Source organism: Lithobates pipiens, unplaced genomic scaffold (assembly GCF_037356315.1).
Source record: "Lithobates pipiens isolate NorthernLeopardFrog02 unplaced genomic scaffold, aLitPip1_a1.2 Scaffold_16, whole genome shotgun sequence".
Taxonomy (NCBI): Eukaryota; Metazoa; Chordata; class Amphibia; order Anura; family Ranidae; genus Lithobates; species Lithobates pipiens.
In genome coordinates, this window is record NW_027507748.1 from 72,643,042 (window position 1) to 72,659,017 (window position 15,976).

The 15,976-nt window shown below is 39.3% G+C and overlaps 1 protein-coding gene across 4 annotated transcripts in view; it reads left to right on the top strand.

Moving 5' to 3' along the window:
- Positions 1 to 15,976, top strand: part of APP (amyloid beta precursor protein) — a 349,255-nt gene that overhangs the window by 127,253 nt on the left and 206,026 nt on the right. For all 4 annotated transcript variants that reach the window (XM_077480033.1, XM_077480032.1, XM_077480035.1 and 1 more), the window contains exon 3: positions 13,586 to 13,715. In XM_077480033.1, the coding sequence (XP_077336159.1) occupies positions 13,586 to 13,715 (130 nt within the window). The remainder of the gene's footprint in view (positions 1 to 13,585; positions 13,716 to 15,976) is intronic.

Sequence of the window (15,976 nt, forward strand, 5' to 3'; positions counted from 1 at the left end):
ACAACCACTTTAAAAGTTAGAAAATTACTTAGGACCCCCAAACATTATATATAGTTGAATTTTTTTTAGTAGAGACCCTAAAGAAAAAAATGAAGCTGTCAGCGGCTTCTTTGTGGAGGCGGGTGCAGAGGAGGCACCTAACACAACCGCTGTCTGCTTTCTCCTTCCACCACTGGAGACTAGACCAGAGCGGCTTTTAAAAAAGGTCTTTAGTGTATATAGTATATAGTGATTTCTTCTTTACGGTTAGTCTTAGATTGTGGATGCAAATAGATTTACACATTTTAGTTTTAGGGTGAACTTCTACTTCTAATCCACAATCTGCAGACAGTTGTTTTTGTTTTTTGTTTTTTTTGTTTTTTTTTGATATATCAAGTAAGTTTAGAAAGTTGCATGAATCATAAAAGCTGTTAAAGCTCAAATGGTTTACTGTGAGCCATTCTATTTTGCCAGAACTGGCTAAGAACTGTCTCCCATCTGCACTGCCTGAGCCTTGCCAGAAGGTATCTAAGCACTCACCTAATCCTCTTCATGCTCATTTCTATTTATTTTATTCTTTTTGCTTATGGTGTCTTTGCTGATCCACACTTGGCAGAAAAACATCATGCTAAAAATAGTTAGAAAATACATTTAAAGAACTTTGCTAAGCCCTGTTTGTGTCTAGGATGACCACATAAAAGTAACCATTGCTAAATTTGGGAAGCTTAAAACTTTAAGGAGAATAAACAGACTTTATTGTGGCCTCATAATTTTGTAGGGAAAAATTATATGACATCTGCAAACAAATAACTTTTCAAATACACACTATCTACATGTGTGGGTTTCCTCCAGGCACTCCAGTTTCTTCTTACACTCCAAAGACATGCCGGTAGGTTAATTTGATCCTGAATAAATTGCCCCTAGTATCTGTGTGCTTGCATATATCGTTGTAAGATGGGGATAATTGTTCAGTAAGTGCCACTTAAGTTGTTGGCGATCTGTAAATGCATGTAGTAAAAATCGGAAGAATTCTTTTACTTTTCACGTCTCTACACAATCCCTATGGCTTTCCATAAATCTTGATTATGGCATAAGGACATGTGGTCTCACCACCTACAGTAGCATCCCAATTTAATACTCACTGTCTACATATAGAGCTCCACCATCAATTTCTCTAGTAATGACGGCCACATCAATCCCTTGATCACAGATTTATTCCCACTGTAGTTCCAGTAATGTTGCTATGCATGTGTTGGTAAGGATGATGAGAGCTGTTCTTCATCTGACTACTTTCACTACTTTTTATTCCTTTCGGCTTCACGGAACTAAGGTTACCAAACTTGAGGTTGGGCTAAACTAATTTGATAGGGGTGAGACAACCATTGTCCTTTTGGTATGGTTCAGATTACTTTTCACTTCCAGTGCTCTGAGGCAGAAGCATACAACATTAAATAAAACTTGGTTAATTTAGGGAAAAAAAAATTCAAGTCACCACTGTCTTATTTAGTTTATTTGAAAACACATTAAAGGATAAGTTTACCTTATTAAAAAAAAAGCGCACATTTTTTTGCAGGTAAAAAGCCTGGAAAGCATTGCACCAGCCATCAGCAAATCCCTGATGTCTTGCAGGTCTCCTGCAGACTGTCAGTGTAGGCTGTCTGCCTGTACATTGTATGGGCAGGTAGGTTTATACTGACAGGCAGAATCAATGAACTACCAGAGTGCTCAACTGCGCCGTGGTAGTTCATTGAGTACTACAAGCCGACAGCAACAAAGGCTATCAGCTTGGGCTGTCGTGTGGGCGGAACATTGTAACGTGCAGAAAGGTGAACCACTTCCTGCCCCGGCCTATAGCAGAAAGACGGCCGGTCGGTGGTACTGTTATTCTGACTGGGAGTCATATGACGTCCAGCACGATAAAATGCTGGCACATGCCTAGTGCGGCGATAGAGTGACACACAGCACCAACTATCACACCACATCTCCTTACCATGTGATAAGCTGTGACCAATCAAAGCTGATCACAGCATGAACCCAGAAGTGCCGGTAAATGGCTTTCCTCAGTTTGCACTGACAGGGAGAGTCGATTGGCGGCTCTCCCTGTCGGGAGGGTCTGTGCTGATATTCAGCACATTATTTATCAGCACAGCCCCCATGAGAGGTGCCCATCAGCTGCCAGTCATTGCCCATAAATGTGCCAATCAGTGCCCCATCAGTAATGCAGTGTCGTATGACCACGCAATTATCATTCAAAGTGTGGCAGCACTAAAAGCTAAACATTTGTCCTGGGCAGGAAGGGGGGAAGGAGCCTAGTCTTGAAGTGGTTAAAGAGGACCATCTAGAACTCTGTTGGTAGTCTTATGAGATGTAGCTATTTGGCTATGTCACTACTGTGATGTTCACTGTTCTCCTTACTGGAGAGGCAGCTGTACATGAGGATCTGTAATGCAGGAATCTCCCTGCCTCTGCCACATTCAATATGTGGATCAGTACTTCCACCACTCCTACTGCTTTTTGATTAATTTGCCACCTGTCATTAGAAAGCAATCTATCGGGGGTAGGCTGTAACTAGGGTATTGGCTTTTAAAATAGAATATTAGGCCTTGCAGTGCAAGCCGCATGCAGAGGTTAGCTTTTTAGGCTTCAACTTTTTTGGTTGTGCACCAGTACAAAGCACAAATTTTTGTTAGAATCTGGTGATGTAGGGACCCTTTTTGCTTACTTTTGATACATAAATTATTCCCAGAGACATCCACAAAAGCTTGATGGATCAAAGTGACAGCATGCACTGAAATTTTTCACAGCTACCAATCAGACTCTTACTTAGGAAAAGGAGGGATGGAAAGGGTTTTACATTTTAACAAGCTACTGCTACCGAAAGAAGACTCAACCACTCCATGTGAATCTAGCTGCAGAGGATTACATAGAACTCAGACTCTGGTAAATTGACTGGACTTTCTTGACATCCGCTCAGTTGCAGTGTTTGAAGCCTAGATAAACCTTGAGTTCCAGAAATTCACCTGCTCCAACTTCAGAGCTACTCCAAAAATTATTACCCCAGCTTCACAACTAATTTGTAGAAGCTCTACTCATCTACAGATACTTGCTCAGTGGCTGCTAATGTAAAAAAATGATTTTTTTTTTACTTTGATATAAATGTGCCCATTTAGGTTTATCTTTTAGAAAAAGAATGATGCTTTTAAGTCTAACAGTGTTCTAAAACTACATGGCGAAACCTTACTCTCGTCAAATATTCCTGTTTACAGACTTAAAAGGTTTTCATCAAATTTGATAAGCAAAGGTATATAGAAGTGTTATGCCGTTTAAAATGCATTAGTACAGTGTAGGGGTTTTCTTAACCTATTAAGACATTTAGTACACTGGTTTTATTAGAAAATTGAATTGAATGACGTTCTGTTAAATATATAGTGGTCATGAGCTGCAGCAGTATTCAATTTTTTTTTTAAACATGAACTTCCTTTCTAAAAAAAAAAAAAAAAAAAAAAGTTTGTCCCTTGATATGAGTTTTTCTCAGGTACCCCTTGACCTAATATCTGTGACAGCAGTCTACTCTTTTTTAACAAATTAGGGGGCATCTGTACTTTTTCTACAGGAGTCAGAATACTAGTTTTGCTGTACATGGAGAGCTATACAAGCATCCCATAGTTGTCTTTCCTGCATTGCTCCACTACCCCTACTACCATAGACTCAAGAAACTTCTGTGTAAGTTTTTTTTTTTTTTTTTTTTTTTTTTTTTTTGGAAAAGTCTAAATTGACATGGGACCAGTGATTGGGTTTGGCAGTTGGCCACTCAGGCATTAAGTGATGTATTGTGGTAGACAAGGGCAGCATCACTTGTTCCCATATACCTACAGTTACCAGGTATTTCTGGAGGTTCTGCCGATGAAGGAGCACTGGTAAGAAAAGAGCAGCCATCTTCTTGCGTAAGAAAACCTCATTTTAATTTGCCTAATATGGTCAAAGTAAGTGTTTTTTTTTGTTTTTTTTCATGGTAAAAGGTACCCCTTGAACCTGTTAGACGTATCCTCAGAGGTACACATACCTTTGCTGTGGCAAATCTGAGCCACTGAATGTCACAGAGGTCCAGTTTTTATCCTCTTGACCTCAAAAAAATAAAAACTCTTATATAGCTTTAGGACATGTGTTTGAAGGGTCACAGCCTTGCCGTCTTTTGAAAAGACCTTCTCAGCATGACTGGACAAGTGTCACTTCCAAATATTTGAAGGGCCACAGCCTTGCCAGCCTTAGTACAGATCTTCTCAGCATGATTGGACACACCACCTAAGTTTTGATATTTTTTATTTTTCCTAGAAGCCTTGGTATCCCCTAAATACCATTTTTTTTTCTTTTAAGAAGAAATTATGAAATGGTGCAGATTGTTTTTTTATTGGAGTTTTTCTATAACGCTCACTAATAAAGCTCATCTACAAACCTCACCATTGGTTTCTTTTGCATTGTTAAAAATATAAAATTTGCCTTGACTTTAATATCTGCACACTGGAGGAATCCCGCAGTGCGAGACGCTGGTTGGAAAACTGGGACATCGCTGAGATTAAATATAGAAACAATTTCAGTAAAAGGGAAAAAAAAGCTAAACATGCATAATAGACAGCTCTTGGGTGCACAAAATATCTTGCAGCAATTCCTGATACCGGGAGGAAAACAAATCATTCTCTTCTAGGCTGGCAGAAAATATTAGCACAGAAATCCTGTGGCCAAATTGGCTTGGAATAAAGTAGTATTTTGTCAGTTGTTAGTCCTATAATGCTTTACATTTGACCTCTTTTGCCAGCTTAAGGAGAAATATGCTTTTCGAAAGAGTGGAGCTACAAGTAACCTTTTTGATTTTCACAGTTTTTAGTGTTTATGTGGAAATAGAACCAACTTAGTCGCAGTAAAGTGGAAAAAAAGTTGCTAGGAGTTTAGAGCTTTGAAAAAAGAAAAACAGAGAGTGATAATGAACTTTAAATGGATAGCCGCCAGTGGGCCCTAATGAAAGAAAATAACACTCAATTGAATAAAAATCTGAATTTATTAGAACATCATTCTAAAAAACACTTACAATCAAAAGATTATTCCAAGATGGGTAAATACATAATATATACATATATCATTCCATATAGGTTCATTCTATGTATACACAAGATACTGTGATCCCCTGGTACTTTGATTTTCTGGGGGGCCCTGATATAGAAGATCATCTTTAATGTCAGCCACAAATTCACCACTTCAATGGGCACACCTACAGGTTACTTTGTGTACACATGGGATCAACCTATATGGGATGATATCATATGCATAATTATGTATTCACCTATCTTGGAATAAACTTTCGATTTTAAAGTGTTTTTTAGAATGATAAAATACATTTGGCTTTTTATTCAGTGCTCTTTTCTTTCATTTGGGCCTACTGGTGCCTACCAATTTAAAGTCCATTATCAATTTGTTTTTCTTTTTTCATTCATATTTGGGTGTGGTGCCACATTCTGAGTCATGTCTCAACAACTTTTTACTAGGAGTTTAGAGCTTTGCATAGTTGTGCATGTTTGCACAATATGGCAAGAGCTGTCTACCTTTGGCCATGTTACATTTCTGCTGCTGTAGGCAAAAGTGGCATTTCAGCAATAGTTTGAGAACAGTCAAGCAGCACCAGAGCAGAATCACTTGATTGGGACGAAAGGCATTCTGGGACCACTTTGCATCATTTCAATTAATGCAAAGCGTTCCCTGATTGATTAGGTGGAGAGGCGGGGCAATGACATTACGATCTCTTCTTCAGTTAGAAAATGCAAAATGTCCTGTGAATGCTGCCCAAATGGGCAACCTCCTATGTTAAGCTAGCAGCAAGACGGGCACTTGGCAGGGATCCAGAAGCTAGTGAAGATCACTGTAGTAGTGGTGCCTACTACAGTCATTTTTAGGTTCCACTGGGATCCCACAGATATTTGCACAATTACATTGGCCCAGGCAAACTAAAAATTGCCATACACGGAATCCAGCTTTAAGGTCTTGTGTACATGATCATTTTCCTGTTTCTGAATGACTTCCTTGCCTAATATAGGTTAATGTGCATGTAGAAACTGCAACCAAGAAGCAGCCTGATGCAAGTCACAAGGGAACCATTAGGGGCCCCTGTACCGAGTCAAAGCTTATGTACATTGGCTCTTAGAACTCTGAAGCTGTTACTTTCTGCCTTTGTTTTTCAGTCGGGAAACTCCTGTCTTGTGAAGAAAGGCAAAATGCCAAGGTGGTTTAAATAGAGATGAAAGATGTGAGCACAATTTAGTCTAGAAGTTATTCAGATCCCATGTCTCACTGTCTGCCTATATGGCAATCTGACAAATGTGGAGTGACATCTCTTTAAGTATTGCTAAAAAGTAATTTGTAGCAATAACATTCTACAGCCCAAGACGTGTCATTTCCTATTGTTTCACAATTTGTGATCTCTGGTCAGTGTTAGGTACTTGTGTCTTACAGAATGGCTGTGCCTGAGTGGATGTACTTATTGTTGGCATAGATTGATTGCTTTCTTCAATCTTTGTGTCTGTAAGGAGATTGTGAGTGTCTTCTTCGGTGTTTGGGTTCATCTGCAGTTTAAGAAGTCATTGTACATCTTTTGTGTTGATTATATGAAAATCTTTGATCGCTTTTAAGTGCTTCTTTACACAGGGAGCCTCTATCTGTTTATTTCCCTTAAGCAATCTTTCTCTTCGGATTTGGTACTTTAATATGACCAGTAAAGTGCCCAAACTAGGTAAAATAACAGGTTTTAATTTGTCAATTTAAACTTTGGCAACCATGCCTAGACATGACACAGGATCAACATTTCCCCCCCCCCCCCCCCCCCCACCGCATGGTTTTTCCTCTTTTTGCATATATGAAAGTTTCTGTGGTGGTAACTTCCCCTAAGATTGGTGGATGATTCACTATACCACCTCTACAAGGTTAAGAAATGTACGATAATGTCAGCGAGCACTAAATTTTTATATTTTAGTGTGCGTATGTACATGTAGAAGGGGGGGGGGGAGATGGGGTGGCTGAAAAGTTATTGGCCTGGCCAAGACGGAAATGGCCTAGAGCAACGAGACTTGCCTACATATTCTCCCCTTGGTTCAACACACGTAGCACATCATTTCTCCAGTTTCCTTACCCTTCTCGAAAAAAGACTGTCTGCTTTGTGAACAACTGCTTTCTTGACCTCTTTACCTGTCTGTCCTTTAGTCCCGAGAGATTATATAAAAATACAAGTAAAGGCGCGGGGAAGTAGAGCAACATATTCCACAGTGGTGTATAGGCATAAAAATAAATAAGCATAGTGATTTGTGCAGAAAAAAGTAAGGTGACAATAGTCCATGATGTTTAAATCTATTTTAACAGCCCAAGGACCATAAAAAATGGTATTGAAGGGCCCAACACTCAGGGCTGCCATCATATGGGAACAGAAACCATGTTCCAGTTGCACTGAAAAAACACAAGGAGAAGGGCGCCTCTGGGCGCAGATCTAGGACAAGTTTTATTAGACACTTAACATAGGCAACTCAGGTTTGAGAAGTCATAATCAGGCATGGAAAAGTCCCAGCAAGGGGGGAGATCTGGTCATCAGTTGATAGTCCATTCATGTGGGGTGAAGCACTAGGCTCGCTACAGAACCGCTAGATGTAAGAAGCCGGCCGTGGTGGAGACTGCTCAAAACGAAGCTTGAGGCGCAGTTAGTACACAGGCAAGGAGGAATGATATCACTGGAAAGTGACGCGTTTCTTGAGCATGCATGCTGTGAATGACACAGCAGCCGTGCTCCTTTTTCAAGCTAACTTGTGAAACTCGGGATTTGAGTCCTGTATCGAACTTGAGTCCCACAAGTTGGCTTGAAAAAGGAGCGTGGCTGGCGTGTAATTTTTTGACAGCCATTTCAAATGCAAAAGAATGGTATAATGCAGGGGTCTCCAAACATTATAAACAAAGGACCATTATACTGTCCTTAAGACTTTAGGGGGGCCGGAGTGGCAAGTAGAAGTAAAAAAATGCCCAAGCGTCAGTGGGAGTAAAAAAATTATATAGAGCCTGTAGTCAATAGAAGGAAAAAAGTGTGTATAAGACAGCACTGGACCAATATGGAATCTGGTACTGTATCTCTGGAGATAATCCGTGATATGGTGCTCTTGAAAGAGATGCCCAGGGTGGATGAGGGTGAAGAGAGTCCTGATGGGGACTCAGCAGCTGCTCACATCGCTCGTAGCGATGTGAAATCGCTCCACAGGATAAGTGTAGATGAGGTGGGAGGTGTGCTCGATTAAAGGGATGTCACACTTCAGGCTTTTATACAACATATTTATTGAGGTTTGCAGTTCACAGGATACAAATGGAGCCAATGCGTTTTTGGGGAAAAAGCACCCCCTTTATCAGGGATAAGGTGGTGGATGAATTAACAACTGACCTGGAACTGAAGATTGTTGTTACCGAGATCTTGTGAGGCGGCAGAATATAAAACAGCTGTCTCTGGTAACAACTCATCTCCAGTTCCAGGCCAGATGAAGTGGGATGCTTTTCCCCTGATACCCGTTGGTTCCATTTCTACCCTGTAAACTTCAAAAAATAAGTTGTATAAAAGCCCTAAATTGTGATGTCCCTGCATATCGAGCACACCTCCCACCTTATCTACACTTAGTGGAAGGAGAAATAATGCTCCATTATTGGTATTCATGGGAGGAATAGTGCCCCATTGCTGGTGTCAGTGGGAGGAATAGTGCCCCATTGCTGGTGTCAGTGGGAGGAATAGTGTCCCATCGCTGGTGTCAGTGGGAGGAATAGTGTCCCATCACTGGTGTCAGTGGAAGGAAAAATGCCTCATTATTAGTGTCTGAGAGAGATGGTGCCCCCTTGTTGGTGTGAGTGGGAGGAATAGTACCCCGAGGGCTGGATAAAAGCAGGCAAAGAGCCACAGTTTGGAGACAGCTGCTATAATGCAATTCACAATAATGCATCAACAAAACTTTTTTTAGAACTCCTGGTAGATGTAAAAGATCATCATTTTATCCAGTTCTGTATTCCCAAAATGACTGGACAGAGTGACCGTTCTTGCTGCTTACCCCTAAGTGAGGTATTCTCCTTAATCTACGTTCACTCTTCACCTTGCCTCTGCAGAATAGAATAAACATGCCCTCGGGGTAGTTTTGGCCGCTGGACAGCAATAGGTCCCGATTCAAAGAATAACATGAGCATCAAATGTTTCCTTTGTTATGAAATTTTAAAATAAGCATAGTATTTATAAGTAGATAGGTTTCTATATACAAATATTGCATCTTTTTGTTTTTCCCTTTTTATAATGTAATTTTTTGAATGTGGCAAACAAATTTGAGTTACTCATCAAGTTGAGTTACAAATCATTCTCTATGCCTGCAAAAAATTTTTTTCCAAGAAACTGGCTAAATGTTTGCAATACTGCAACTCCCAGTATTTTTTTTTTTTTTTCAGTTTGCTAAATTATTATTTTTTTGTTGGTCTTATTATGTAGACATATTTTAAATGTTATGATATCCATAGATATCTAATTGTCAGTAGGACCCTGACACCTGATTTTTCCAGGACCATAGTCTGTAATCTTCTCTGCTTGTATGTTTATGGTGATGGATGGGGGCATAACTGGCTTATCTCTGGGATTGAAAGTGTTATGAGATAGTGGCATTATGACCCCCCTTTACAACTGGTGGAGTTGTGAGCCCTAAAAAGACGCTCCAAGGACCTGCCTGGTATTTACTGGCAGGCCCCTCAAGGGGGTGATTGGCTTAGTTTCGGAATGGATGCCAGGTTGCGGCCCTCAGGCACACCTCTGCAGATTTTGGCTGACTGGGGCAAGAACCACAACAAAGTACCTAGTCAGTGAGCTATTTTGGAAATTGGGACAGGCCAGGGCAGTCAGCAGACAAGTATGGTCAGATACAGGGCCAAATTTGGTAACTGCAGAGACAGGATCTTTGGGACATAGAAACAGGAGACAATGGTCTTGAATGCACTGGGGTAAATGGTGGGGTCACTAGAGACACAGAATGCATGGGTTACTGGAGACAATGGGGCCATTGGAGTGTACAGAAGTCCATAGGAGCACTGAGATGCTAGAATCACAAACCCAGGGGTGAGGATCACTCGGAAACTCTGGAACAAGGGCCTGTGGCTAAGACCAGACTATATGTATATGGGCCTACAAGTGTCAGAATAGCCTTGCTGTTATTTGAACATCCAGTTAAGGATGCTTTCATGATTACTGTTCTGTTCTTGTTTTGCTTTGTATTTGTGGATGGAGGGTTTTGACCACTAATCTTCAAGTGGATCTTCACTGCATCTATGCACCACAAACCAAAAACACAATTTTAATTAATTTTTAATATTCAAAGCAAAACTCCCCTCCTCCATCCATCCATGTGTCTGTTTTATTTTGTTAAAGCACAGTTCCACTCAAAAAAGTGAAACCTCTACTTATCTGTCTCCGTGACACCGCTTTAAGAAATCACGTTGAAAACAACCCCTTATTTCTGGTCATGGCCATCTTGAGTAAGGGTAAATTATACATGTAGCATTTACTTTTTGGAATTCATACCATCATTTAGCTCAGGCATGCATGCAGGGGAGTGTGCTGAGAAAACCCCTCCTTCTCTCCTCTCCTCCTGAAGACTTCTGGGAGGTATGACCTCATTTGCCTAGGCAAGAAACTTAAAGAATATAAAAAAACAAGTTTAAAACAAAGGAAAATATATCAAATTTACATCTATTTACTAACGCTTTCACTTCCACTTTCACTAGTTCTGCGATATCAAGGATCACAATCTGTCTTTTGCTTAACCTTCAGTCCCACCTGAATGACAATCGATTTGTCTTCTCTTACATCAGACCCCAAAACTGCAGATTATGGAAAGAACAGTGGAATAGGGGTCACAAGGGACCTGTGGAAACTGCAGACCCCTTCAGACTTTAGGAGGTGACAGTCCCCCGAGAGGAGGAGTTTCTATGCGTCTTGAAGTGTTTACGTGTTTAATGAAGAAAAAAAAATGATTACAGGTCTTTCAGAAATTTCACTTTCACCTCTTTTCTTTACTGTAATAGTATTGTTCTTGCTTAGGAAATGATGTAGTCGTTGGAAGAGAATATGACAGCGAAGGAAAGGGGGAAGAAAATGAATAGCAATTTACATCTCCCATTTTCCGTAACTCCCAGAGGATGGCTTACGCAATCATTTGTAACTGTCGCTGGAAGCACACAAGAGGCTTGATAAGAAGTCGGGGTGGTTTGATGTAATGCGGAGCTTCGCTTTTTCATTATTTCTTGGTATTTATTATTGCACAGTTGCACATCCTAAGGAAATAATTTTAGCGGGAACCATTATTGAAGCGTAATGCTATTCACCGGCAGAATTACAAAACACGCTGTTAGAAACGCAGCTTTAATGACTACATTGCTCACTGTCACAGGAAGCGCTCCTGTGGCTAATGTTTCTCTAACACTCTAGGGCTGTGACTTTAGATTTTTTTTTTTTATTTGATGCTTTTATAGACGGTCTTTATGATATATCATAAAAGACACTTTAAAAAAATAAAAATAACAGTTTAACAGTTTTATATTATCAGTTGCCAAAATTGTTTGCGACACTGTCTGGTCCACAGATGTTCTGCTTTCTCTGGGTGTAAATTATATTCTGGAACTGTCATCTTTGTGTAGCCTCGGATTGTGTGTACAGAGCGTCCTCCTTGGGTTTCATTTTTTTCCCATTCTGCCTTACATTTATGGAATTTGGAGAATAGGAAGATTGCTGACATCACATGACCAGAAGTCAAATTCTGGCCTGCTATATCACCTTGGCCATTGTTGTATGCCATTCTGCAAATAACAATGTAGGCCAGAGCGTAATGCAGGTAAATGGTTTTTACAATTTTTAAATTGGCTTATGTGGGAAAAGGTCTCCTTTTAGTGTGAACCTGACCTAAAATGTTTCTAAGGCACAACCTAAGTGCAGTTAGCGCATTAAAGTACCTCGTGTTAAGCTGGCCCATGCACACCAAGTACCACCAAGGGTTGACATGCTTCAACTGAAAAAAATTGAAGGAACTGGATGGAAAATAATTGGCCGAACAGTGACTGCTCATGTGTTTGGACAACTGTGAAAGTCTGAACACAAAAATCAGTGGGGGTGGAGGGCGGTCCTTTGACCGCATTGTTTAGGTTGCAGATTGATCAAGAGAAATCTGTGTGTGTTTCTAGCATTAGTGTTCAATTCAATATCTGTCTAAATCCTTGGATTCTGGACTGATGCACATGGGGCATTGACTTCTGCGCAAAGTGTTTTAATCCAGTTGAGTGTGATATAGGGTTGATGTAGACAGCATATATATGGCTGCACTCAGAGTACCTACACCCGCCTGCTGTTAGTAGCTTTATTAAACTTTGCAACTTATAGGGGTTTATTTACGAAAGGTAAATCCACTTTGCACTACAAGTGCACTTGGAAGTGCAGTCGCTGTAGATCTGAGGAGGACAAAGAAAAGAAAAAACAGCATTTTTGCATGTACATGATTGTATAATGGAAATCGTCAGAGCTTCCCCTGGATCCAGAGCTTCCCTTCAGATCTACAATGCCTGCACTTCCAAGTGCACACTGGATTTGCCTTTAATAAATCAACCCCATAGTCTCTTTGCAGTGCAACCCAATAGATCATATTCTGTTCAGGTACTTTGCTCTGTTCTTCGCAAAACATCCAAAGTGCATCTTGATGCAAGCAGGTCTCAAGACGTCTCCGAAAAGGCATACAAGATCCCTAATGTAATGTAAATAAAATCAGAAACACTTGATGGCTTCATACTTCCTGTTTTGCTTGCTTTTGCTTGTCTTAACAACCTAGTCTTTGCTCTTGCAGCGCCTTCTGCTGAGATATTCACACAAGTTTCTGATAATGTCATCATGCTTAGGCCTTGTGTATGTTGGGGGGTTTAGAATAGGTACATGAAGCTCAGATGTTGTAGGTGGAAGATACAAGTGAACTATTCAGCACTGATACTGGCAGCATGTAAAAATCTATGCAAGGCTGACCGCTACTGGGGCTGAACCGTGTACCAAGCAGTACTAATCTATAGGGCAGTACATGCCCAGGGACAAATGTCAGGAATGCAACCAGTCTTCATTCTGGGTTTTTGTCCCTAGGTACATACTGTCCTGAATGTTAGTAAAACTTGGTGCATCATTTAGTCCCAGCAGCTGTCAACCTATCATGGTTTCTGCTTAGTAGTGTAGCAAAACTTTTGTGTTTTAGAATGGGGTAAACCACCTACTGTACTGTTTTTGATTTATTGTCTTCTTTACTATTCCTTTAATGTAATCTCGCAGTGGTTTTTGAATGGACTGCTGGCTTTTTTCTACATTATGAAAAAAACAAAAACTGACGGGTTTTAACATTACTTTTTCTATTCAAGGTTGGTTTTAGATAAACTTTAGAAACATTTGGTGATGCTGCCTGGTAAAATTGCTGTTCTTCTCCATTCCAATTATTATTTTAGGTTGTATATTGACCACTGGTGTCTAAAATCTTTTTTGTTTCTCCTTTAGGTATACCCAGAGTTACAGATAACCAATGTTGTAGAAGCCAACCAGCCTGTCACCATTCAGAACTGGTGCAAGAAAGGGCGCAAGCAGTGCAAGAGCCACGTCCATATTGTGGTACCATATCGGTGTTTGGGTGAGTAGCACTGATGGTGGCAATATCCCGGTATTACTTTATAGATCTACACAGATCAGAAACAAAGATGGAACTAGGTTTTGTAGGGGGCAATTGGACACACTGATCAGTGAGATCCTGTTGTGCATACTTGTAGATATTAATGTGTAGAGTTCTCTGTTAGTTTCTCTGGAGTGCATTCTCCATATATATATTTGGAGAATATACATGGGGAGGATATAGGACCATATGCTTCCTGGAGGAGTCTGCATACAAATGTGTGGTGGATGCATCCCAGAGATAGGAAAACAGGATTTTCTGCTTCGTCCTAAACACAACTGTGCTCAGACATTTCTCTATGCTCTACATATAAAGTAATCAATGAAACTAAAATGGAAAAATACTTTATAGGTGATATAATTTTTTTTTATATATAACCACGTTTAACAGGAAATAATGTCTCTATATGTAACTCAGTTCTTTCATGGAGATCAAAGTCGCACTATACCCACCACTGATATAGGGTGTGTTTCAATGCTTAACATTACTTGCAGTTATTTTTTCTTTGACGCAACATTGCAAGTGTTCCTCAATCATGTGAAAAAGGAATTGGCTGGAAGAGTTGGACCTCTTAAATAAAAAAAGATCAAAAATGCTTTACAATATCCACCAATCATTATCCACTGAGATGAGTTTGGAAAGCCATCCTCATCTTTACACTTCTGGCAACAGGTGCGTTCGAGAATATCATTTATAAGACACGAGATAATCTCGTCTAATAATTCTGTTTTTATTAAAAATTGTATATTAAAATCATGTATGAATTCATATGTGCATGTAAAACAGCAATTCAATATTGCCCTTGGCTTACAGTGCTCGACACAGGCTTCTTTTCAGCATAGATGCATCCTAAACTCATCTCGGTGGATATTACTAAGAATTTTTGAGCTTCTTATTTAAGAGGTCCAACTCTTCCGGTGACTTCCTTTTTCAGATGACAGAGCAACACACAGATTCTTGTCCCAAAGAAAATCTGATCACTAATCATTGAAACATCTTGCATTGGTGGTGGTTATAGTGTTGGTCTTCATAAAAGGATTGAGTTACATATAGAGACATTTTTGTATGTTTAGCCTTCGCTGTGTTGGTGGTATAAGGAAACTATAGTTATGTAAAAATACGTAGTAGGATAAAAAAAAAAATTATATTTTAATGGTTTATGCGAAGAGTGCAATTTTTTATCTTTTTTGAAAAATAGCTGGTACAATAATTTTTATTGTAAAAAAAGAGGAAGCATAACAATATAGCCACCCTTTTTTTTTTCTTTTTTTGTAATATATCTTTTGGGATACTGATTTATTAGTATCTTCAAAACGTAAGCTTTATAATTCAGTACTGTGTTTTTTAGTTTTTCGTATTTAGAATAGTGCGATAGTGAGTACCTGTATTGGCTATTGGCTCACTGCCAAAACCTGGTGGTCCTCAGCATATGAAGTGAAGTTGAGACTCCAAGAACAGTAAAAAACTGAAAGAGGATTTTACTGTACCCAATTGTATTCAGAGCTGCAAAAAAAAAAAAATAATAATACCAATAATTTGGCTAGTCAACATTAATTGAGGGCTAAACATCACTATATGCAACATTTGCATAAGGGTTTGTTCACATCATACCACACGTGATAATGTGTGTTACCCCATTGCACAGTAACACAATGCAGACAGATATTTATTGCAGGGCATTACCTTTCAATGTTAATTGCACTCTACATCTACAGTACACTGCAACTCATAGTTATAGTTGGTAAGGCTGAAAAAAGACATCAGTCCATCCAATTCAACCTGTGATGAACTGGCAACTTACCTGCCTTATAGTGCAACACAATACACTAATATATAATATACAATAATAACTTATGACTCAGGCTTTGCATTACACTAACCTAAATGGTTCATATATATTTTTTGGTGTTGTGGTCCATTAACATCTCATTATTAAGAGTTAAACCTCTTTATGCTACTTTTTGTTTCAAACTTTTATAAATTGAAAAAAATAAAGTGGTGGTATGATAAAAAAAAAACTATTTTGGATTTTTTTTTTTAATAGGCTTTTAGTCTTTTGTAGTATTTATTTTTTTATTAGGGAAATTTTAAAAGTTTTGGGTCAGTTTTACGCTACAATTTTACAAATGAAAATTTAGTTAAAAAGAAACGGGATTCCCAGAGCACTAGAGGTTATTGAAAGGCAGCATTACAGAGGTTGCCTACTTTAAGATTTGCTCCAT